At 37.1% G+C, this 9,350-nt stretch overlaps 1 protein-coding gene across 1 annotated transcript; it reads right to left on the bottom strand.

The window, feature by feature from the left end:
• Positions 1-77: 77 nt before the first annotated feature.
• LOC125477180 (transcription repressor OFP14) lies at positions 78-1,252 on the bottom strand. Its single transcript, XM_048584144.1, has one exon. The coding sequence runs from the start codon at positions 1,172-1,174 to the stop codon at positions 311-313; it is 864 nt and encodes a 287-aa protein (XP_048440101.1). The 5' UTR covers positions 1,175-1,252; the 3' UTR covers positions 78-310.
• Positions 1,253-9,350: the final 8,098 nt, after the last annotated feature.

Here is a 9,350-nt window from a genome sequence, read left to right as displayed (position 1 = left end):
GCCACTCCTAGTGTATGCCAGAATAATGCACCCAAAAATAACTAAAGACTTTTTAAATCCTATATATCCGAGCACCGGGGAACATGCATCAGACAAGACCTTATTCAAAGTCCATAAAATCTCACCAAAAATTAAACGATTAACAAAGAGTCTTATTTTCTTGAAGGCTACATCTTGTTTATATTACAAGCAAAGCATATTGCATGTGATTAAGACTACCGAGAATAAATCCACAAAATTAACAATCTTAAATTACATTATTAATTTTCTGTAGCACCAATAATCTTCATGTCCAATTCTTTGCTGAGTTTCAAAATTTTGAAGACGACGACGATCTCTCCGAAACTCTGCCTGAATTCTGACGCAAATCCACGACCAAATCAGCGAAGGCGCTTAATATGAACCTGTAAGACTTCTTTTCGTTGAGGTTGAGATAACAAAACAGAAGCTCTTCCATGAAATTCCAATCCACCTTTGCATGATGTCGAAGGCGGGCTTCAACCACCTCATGCATGGATCGCTGAAAATCGTCGTATGGGCTCGGAGAGTAGGTCAAGACAGCGATACAGTCGTTGGGAAGCGTGACGTCTTTCGCGTCATCATTGTTATTAGAGTTCAACGTAGTGGCCGAGTCGTTTAGGGTTGGAGTTGAGATGGAGCTTGAGCCCAAGTCCTCGGATGTAGTGGTAGTACTTGTCCGAGCTTCCTCCATGACCGAGCTTGATGCTCGGCCGGGGGACACAAAGAACCTGTGGGAGCCACAAAGATCCACGGCAGGCGGATCAATATTGAATCTAGGCGATTCGAACAAAACCCCACCTGAGTTTTGATCAGTTTCATTGTCCGGCCGACGTTCTTTCAGGTGTAAGGTTTTATCCCAAAAATCCTCAGCATGACGATCTTCTTTAACCCTTCTTTCATCGTTGTCATCGCCGTCGTCTCTCAAGTAGAGTGATCTGAAATTCTCAAACAAAAACTGATCAATATCGGAGAGGGAGGCTGCATCGTCGTTGTTATTTGCTTCCTTCTGGTCCCGATTGACGGCGAAAGAAAGGGTTTTCGGGTGCTTACAGCCTGATCGGATCCATTTTCTGGAGGGGAATGGGATCTGTGGAGGTGGCTTTTTTATCTTGGAGAGGTAATCTTGGAGATACTTTTGGAGTTTATTGGGCATTTTCTTGCTGATATGAATGTAATGGGATTGAGCGAGAAAAGTATGGGGGGTGGAGTGGTTTTTAACAAACAAGCAAGGAAAGTAACATATGTGATTCAATTGTTTTTTAAAAACGTTTTTTTTATAAGGCATTAATTTTTATATGTAAACATGGAAGAAATTTATAGGGCGTGGGGATTTCTTGACTATTTCTCCGAGATTTTGACCATTTCTGAAAATTGTGACCGTGGTAACTTTCGAGGACTGTTTTGGAAGCATCATGATGAGTTTTGCTGTAAACGTTATTAGTACATAATAATTATTTAGATTTTTATCGCAAATGGTTCATAAAATTGATCAAACTCATTAATTTGATTCTTCACTTTCAAAATCAATCAATATCGTCCCCAACATTCACTACTGCACATTAATTTGGTTCTTCTGTTAAGATTCCGTCAACTATTCTATTAGTTTGTATATAGGACCTACAAATCCAATGAAATGGTGACACGTGAATTACACAAAATAAGGATTTTATAGCAAATGGTTCCTAACATTGATCCAACTCCTCATTTTGATCCATAAGTTTCAAAAAAAAAAATGATAGATTTGGTCCCTGACTTCAATACCACACGTCAATTTAATCTCACATGAATTAACTATAAGAAACGAATTTTTTAAGATTTAAAACTAAAAGTAAAATTGTTACATCCCACATCATCCAGGGAATGGATCATGTAAGCTTTATATGTATATTCTCATCTCTAATTTAGCACGAGGCATTTTGGAGCTCACTGGCTTCGAGTTCCGTAGGAACTCCGAAGTTAAGCGAGTTCGCGAGAAAGCTATCCTAGGATGGGTGACCCACTGGGAAGTTCTTGTGTGAGTTCCCAGAAACAAAATCGTGAGAGCATGGTTGGGGCCCAAAGTGGACAATATCGTGCTACGGTAAAGTCGAGCCCGGAATGTGGTGAGGGTCTGGATTGAGATGTGACAAAAATAAGAAACTAAAAGAAAAAAAGTCATTGTCAGTCTAAAAGAAAAGAAAAACATCATGACACCACTAAAGTTTGGGTCGGAAAAAATTCCCGAAATCCCGAACTAAACCAAAAAAATCCCGATCCCAAACCAAAAAAGTCCCTAACTAAAATTCCCAAAATTTTCAAGATGAAATACCGAACCGATCCTGAAATTTCGGTACAAGAGTCGATATTGTCAACTCAATCTTTCAGTAATCCCCATACTGAACCGAAAATAAATAATATATATTTATATATGTATTATTATACATTTGAATTGTTGTTAACTACTAGTAGCAATATAATTGGTGTGGTCTAAGGTAGTAACCATAACCCTTTATCGCCACATTTGGCGGTACGAACCTCCTACAAATGTGTCTATTTCTTCAACACGAAATCAAAAAATTGTATTGTTAGTTTTCGAATATATTAGGTTTGTAACTTATTTTTTTGCTTTTGGGTTTGTTACTTATTTTATTTTGGTTGCATGTTAATTTAACTTGATATGAATGATTGCTATTTCAATTTGTATGAAATTTGGGAATACCAAACCATCCCAAAATATAGAAAATATTTTGGGATTCCAGAAAATTAGGAATATTGAAATTTTGGTTTGGGATTGGTCTACAAATTTCAGTCTCTGAAATTTTCAGTTTGGAATCCCATCCCAAACCATCCCTAACTAAAGTACTTTGGCCTCCTGAACTCATTCCTCATTCTCTCTAGTTGGTAATCCTATCCAATTTGAATTGAATTTGGATTTGATTTTATCGAATTTAGATTGAATATTTTTCCAATTGGGGTTGTGGGATGTGAGAAAAATGTCAACACGAAATACTTGTTTGTTGGTTAACTCTTAAAAAAAATAGTTTCTTATAGTTAATCCACGTGGAGCCATATGATTGCATTAGTGGGATCACATCAGAACACAAACGTAAAATATTGATGAAATTTTAATGGAAGAACTAAATTGATGTGCAATAGTAAAAGTTAGGGACCAAATTTATCGATTTTTAAAATTCAGGGACCAAAATGAGAAGTTGAATCAATGTCATGGATCATTTGCGATAAAACCCCTTAATTTGTGTAATCCACGTGTCACCATTTATTGGATTTGTGGGTCCTATATACAAACTAACATAATAGGTGATAGAATCTTAACGAAATGACCAAATTGATATGGGTAGTGAATTTGAGAGACGATATTGATTGATTTTGAAAATAAAAGATCAAAATGAGGAGTTTGATCAATCTTAGGAATTATTTGTGATAAAAACCTTAATTATTTTTTTAATGCGATTGTAACATTGCAAATAAATAAATAAATATATATATATATATATATATATATATATATATTAAGTACGGTATTCATTACTTCATAAAATCAAATAGGTGTGAGTAACAAGAATCACGTGCGTTATAAAGATTTTCTGTTTTTGTGTCAACAGCATGTTATAAGTACTTAGGTGAAATAGTAACACCGAATTATAATGTCTGGTGAGATTACAGTCACACACTAATGAATTAAAGTGAGACATTAACGTCATTGATTGGAGTTTTGGATTGAATGGTATAAATTGAGTTAATTAACTTACTTTATAAGTCGATTCAGTTAATCTTACTCATCTATTTTAACCAAAAAAAAAAAAAAGTCTTGCTTATCTATAAACGTTTTCATTTGGTTTTTTTTTTTTTTTATATATTACAAATAAATGTAATATATCCTGCGCAATAGTAATATTTATTTTTCCGAAGTGTGCTATCCACTTTTTATTTTTTTTTATAGTAAATCGATATATTTTTACATTAAGAAAAGGGAGAGTTCGACTAAGTTACACAGTAGGCAACCTAATTTAATATCGAATTCGTCATCCAAGATATTCGAACCTAAGACCTCTCACTCCTAAGTAAAGAAGATTATCATCAAACCGTAATACTGAGTGACATTTATCTTTATTTTTTTCACTTTTGGTTTTTCCATCTTGAAAACATTTTTTTTTTAAACACTTGAACCAAATGATTCAGCAGCCTCATTGAAAGATATATATATATCGACCCAAAAATGTACATTGGTTTGGTTCCACAACATGCTTCTTGCTGGGGAGGGGCAACTCTCTTTCTAAAAGGCCCTGTCCATGCCAACCCCAAAGATCAAATAAGTTTTTTCTCTTTGTTTTAAATCAAGGGCTCTGTTCATGCACCCAATATGTATAATGGAACTCAAGTTGAATATACGCGACGAACAAACAAAATATAAACTATGAATTATACTAATTAACTGAAAACAAATTAATACTATAAATTAGTTAGACGGCTGCATAAATTATAAAAGAAAATTAAAGTCAACTTTAATGTTTAACGAGCAAGAAAACCCAATGCTAGGGCTAGGCTCACAAGAAAACTAATACAATAACAAATTCTTATTCTACTAAGAGGGGTTGGTTATATAAATTCTAGAATGCTATTACACCCGGTTTTGTGTCGGTTCTTCTATTAGGTCCAAGTATGTAACGACCCGTCTTGGATTTTTTGAAACAGAAGGGCAATTTTGTAATTTCACTTTAGTTGGTTTTTTTTTTTTTTTTTTTTTGAATTTTTGTCATGTTTGCTTTTGGTCTTAATTGGTGTGCCCAATGGGGGCCCACCCCTTTGGTTTTATCCCCAGCCCACTTTCCCTCTCTTTCTCTCTCTCTTTCTCTTCCTTCTCCCCGTGACTTATCTCTAGGATCTCTCTCTTCTCTCTTCACTTTCTCTCAACTCACTCTCATTTCTCTCCCTTCTTTCACGGCAAGCACCGAGAAAAGGAGAACCTCACCTGAAACCACCACCACTCACCATTTTGGCGGCACCGTCGCTAACCACCACTACCTTAAAACCTTCCCAGTTGAAATCTCAGGCCAGGTTAGGGCCGTTGCACTCCAACAGTGACCAAGGCACTATTCACCGTCTCCCTCGACGAGTCACGACGGAGGGTAAGGTTCTAAACCTTTTTCATCGTCCTTCCCTCATCTTAGGTTGAAGACTAACTCCTTTGTACATGTTTTGGACATCGAAACTACAAAGAAACTACTTAGGGACACTTTCTCAGTTTTCCAGCGAGAACCTTAATGTGAAAATTAACTTGACACACAAATTAAATCCTATTTGTGACAATTGTAGTATATATGCAAGTAGGGATCGTTCTAGACTGGAGATTAACTAGGGATGCTAATCAACAAAAATAAGACTCAAAAACACTAAACAAGACTCTATAGACTCAAACCTAACTTAAAACACTTAAAACTAGCAACAAACACTCAAAAAGACTCAATTCTAGACCTAGCAAGTGATTTTGACGAAAATAAGACTTAACTTGACTCAAAAGACAAAAAGAAAACAGATTTTGACTCAAATAACAAGACTAAATGAAAGGGGGATTGTTTTTGACGAATTCAAAACTTAAAACAAAACTTTGTAGAAAACACTTTGTAAAAAAACGAAATTAGGTGAATTAAATGGGTGAAAGGCTAGTTAGAGGGTCCTTCTCCACACATGATATATGCATATGAACCAATTTCCATTTATTTTTCCTTTAGACTATGAATGACAATGCCCCAAGTTAGTAGCATCGCACAACTAACCATCAGATTTTCCTTTTCATTGAATTAGATGGAAGACGCATCTAAACCAAATTATCTTTCTCAAGTTCCCTATATGAAACGCATAATAAAGAAACATATCAAAAGTCATTAAGTTCTATGAAAATTATAAGCATTGACAAGACATTTATCACTATGAAATGCATGAGACTCGTACCAAGGATTTACTTAACGCGATTGTGACTAGCAACCTCCACTACTTGCGAATATAAGTGAATAACTATTACGTGAAACCCCCTTATACTCTAGCATCAAATTCATGCATGCAAATTAAGTGTCGACCCCCAACCCACATACATAAACAAGTTTTAATAACTTAGATAAGCAAATCACATTCATGCCTTAAAAAACAATAACTGGACGTAATCAATTCATATAAAACATATAATCATGGCTTCGAATTCACCTCTAACTAAAAAGAAATTAGTTCCACATGTTCGCAAAACAAAGATAATTAAACGTAAACATTAAAAACAAAGATAGAATACACCTAGAAACACTCCACGTGGCTCCTCCTTCCTTCCTTGCTGCCCACAATGGGGATTGGTGTGAATTTAGGCTCTTGAGGTGTGGTGCATGGTGTGGTGTGAATTTGTGGTAGAGGGTGGTGGTTTTTGAGTGTTGTGGCATCATGTATTTATAGGTCCGTTGAGAGGTCTAGAATCCCTTGTGATCCGTGATTCCGTTGAGTGGTCCGAAATCATGTCCAACTTAGATTTCATTGAGTGGTTCGATATGCATTGTACTCCGCGATTCCGTTGAGTGATCTGAAATTGTATCCACTCAGATTCCATTAAGAGGTCTGGAATCCTTTCTACTCCACGATTTTGTTGAATGGTCCAAAATTGTATCCTGGTTTGGATTCCATTGAGCAGTCTGGAATCCCATTTGGTATCTTGGTTCCGTTGAGTGGTCTGGAACTCGATGTTGATGGATTTTGTTAAGTGGTCCAAAATCACATCATTTGATTTGTTGGTTCCTTGGATTCGATTTTAGCTTCAGAGATGTAGGCTTCGTCCAAACTGTGTCGCTCTAGCCCTGCATTACGGTGTATTGTATGTGTTATTGATTGGTGTGATTATTGGATGGTGTTGGAATGCATATGTGTGGGTGAATGGTAAGATGACTAGAGAATATTATTATGCTTTGTTGAATGTTCCTTGAGGTGCTACATGCTTGAATTATGGTATTATAATGAGACGTAGTGAGATATGAGATGAATGTTCGAGTGTAGTGAAAAATGAACTACGAATGGCTTGATCCCTGTTTAGGGTATGTAGGCAGTCTAACAACGAGGTTAGATGCAGCCATAAAGTGTACGAAAAATTACTACGCAGTTGGATCATGAGTTATGCTTCGCACATATCCCGAAGGTGGGGTATGTTAGATATACATGTAATTGGTGACATCACGTGTCGATCATAAAAGTATGTCGAGATCGAGGCATGATAGCTTGAGTCGGTGCGTGGGCATTGCCATGAGCCAGTGCATGGAGCACACGCACCTCCGCCAAAGGTACTATGCTCCGCCGCTATCCACGGTGGTGCCGGCAACTTTTCCGACCAACTTTCAGGCGACTCAATTCGACGCGTGCGGTGGCACGTGGCGACACATAGGGGTATCTGTTTACAATGTTCGTTTTCTCAAATTCAATCGTTATAGTATAGTTTTATTAAGCGGTCCCTTTATGTGCTTAGGTGCATTTGTTTGTGGCGTATCTGCCTTCTCTAGTTACATGGCTCTTTGACGGCGGAGTATTTGTGAGTGGACCCTTTCCAAAATGCATGATTTTATTACTGGAAATGCATACATGAAAAACATGATTTTATGACTACGTTTTATGAAACGTGTATTGAGTTATTGGATATACGCGCTTTATGAAATATCATGCTTTATTAAGTTCTACGTTACTGAGATATTTATGAATATGATTTATGATATGATGTTTGAGCTATTAAGCTCTCATGAGATACACTTTGGAAAGATTATGTTTATGATTTTATGTGCTTACCTAATGGAATGACACTTATATATGGCTTCGGCCAGGTGATGAAGGACCTACGGGCGAATGATACTTGTATATGGCTTCGGTCAGGTGATGAAGGGCCTATGTGCGAATGATACTTATATATGGCTTCAACTGGGTGATGAAGGGCCTACAAGCGAATGATACTTATATATGGCTTGGTCAGGTGATGAAGGGCCAACGGGTGAATGATACTTATATATGGCTTCGGTTGAGCGATGAAAGGCCTTCGGGCAAATGAAGATTTATATATATCTTTGAGCGGGTGATGAAGGGCATTCGGATGAATGATACTACTACTAAGCACACTACATATGATATATGTTTTACAAAGGTTTTATGGCATACTAGGGTTTTAGGAAAACCTATTACTTATTATGCTATATGAGTTTTCTAAACTGGGGGTTAGTACGTTAAAGAATAACTGTTTTAGTATTACTTATTTATAAACTTGGTCCACTCATGTTTTGTTTTGCTCCCCCCTCATAACAGATTTGAGGCGTACAATCCCAACGTTAAGGTACTCCCGCATCGGTATCTTCGAGTCCTCTCGGTGTAGGACCCATCCCTCTGCTCTTACATTTTTTTATTATTCCTTCTACAATGTTCTAGATTAGATGTATGCTTTGAACACATTCCACAATTGCATATTCATTATTGTTAAATTTACTAGTTTTATTTATGTTCGTTCTTTCTTCATAGCTCTCATGCATGTTAGTATGGCCTCATCACCTTCAGGTGTCGGCCAACACGTGCCTACCCTGGTGTTTGAAGGATATCGAGGTCGGCATGTCAAAGTAGTTCAAGTCTTTTCTTAGAGTCACTTTCCAAGTCTTCCTAGGTCTTCCCCTACCCCTTTGGCCTTAAGCCTCTGTCTCGTAATTACATCTTCTAACCGAAGCATCTGTAGGTCTTCGTTTCACATGTCCAAACCAGCTTAACTGATTCTCTCTCATCTTATCTTCAATTTCGACTACTTCAATTTACCTCGGATGTCCTCATTCCTAATCTTGTCCTTTCTTGTGTGCCCACACATCCAACAAAGCATTCTCATCTTCGCTATACTTTTTTTTTGTGCGTGTTGATACTTCCCCGCCCAACATTTCGTGCCATAAAGCATAGGTGGCCTTATTGTCGTCTTGTAAAATTTTCCCTTGAGCTTTAATGGCATACAAAGATTGCACAACACACTCGATGCACTCCTCCACTTTATCCACCCAACTTGTATTCTATGATTGAGGTCTCCATCCAATTATCCGTTGTTTTGCAAGATAGATCTAAGGTAGCGAAAACGTTTGCTCTTTGGTACTTCTTGATCTCCAATCCTCACCCTTAACTCATTTGTACCTCTGTTCACATTGAACTTGCACTCCATATACTCTGTCTTTGAACTACTTAGGCGAAGTCTTTTAGATTCCAATATTTCATGCCAAGGGTTAAGTTTTTCAGTTACTTCCTCCTGAGTTTCATCTATCAACACTATATTGTCCTGCGAAAAGCATACACCAAGG

The sequence above is a fragment of a genome, unplaced genomic scaffold (assembly GCF_019419815.1).
Source record: "Pyrus x bretschneideri cultivar Hongxiangsu unplaced genomic scaffold, Pyrus_bretschneideri_v1 Contig20, whole genome shotgun sequence".
Taxonomy (NCBI): domain Eukaryota; kingdom Viridiplantae; phylum Streptophyta; class Magnoliopsida; order Rosales; family Rosaceae; genus Pyrus; species Pyrus x bretschneideri.
This window is presented reverse-complemented; position numbering and strand designations above follow the sequence as displayed.

Coding starts and splice junctions, on each gene's coding strand:
- LOC125477180 (XM_048584144.1), bottom strand. CDS start 1,174: ATGCCCAATAAACTCCAAAAGTATCTCCAAGATTACCTCTCCAAGATA.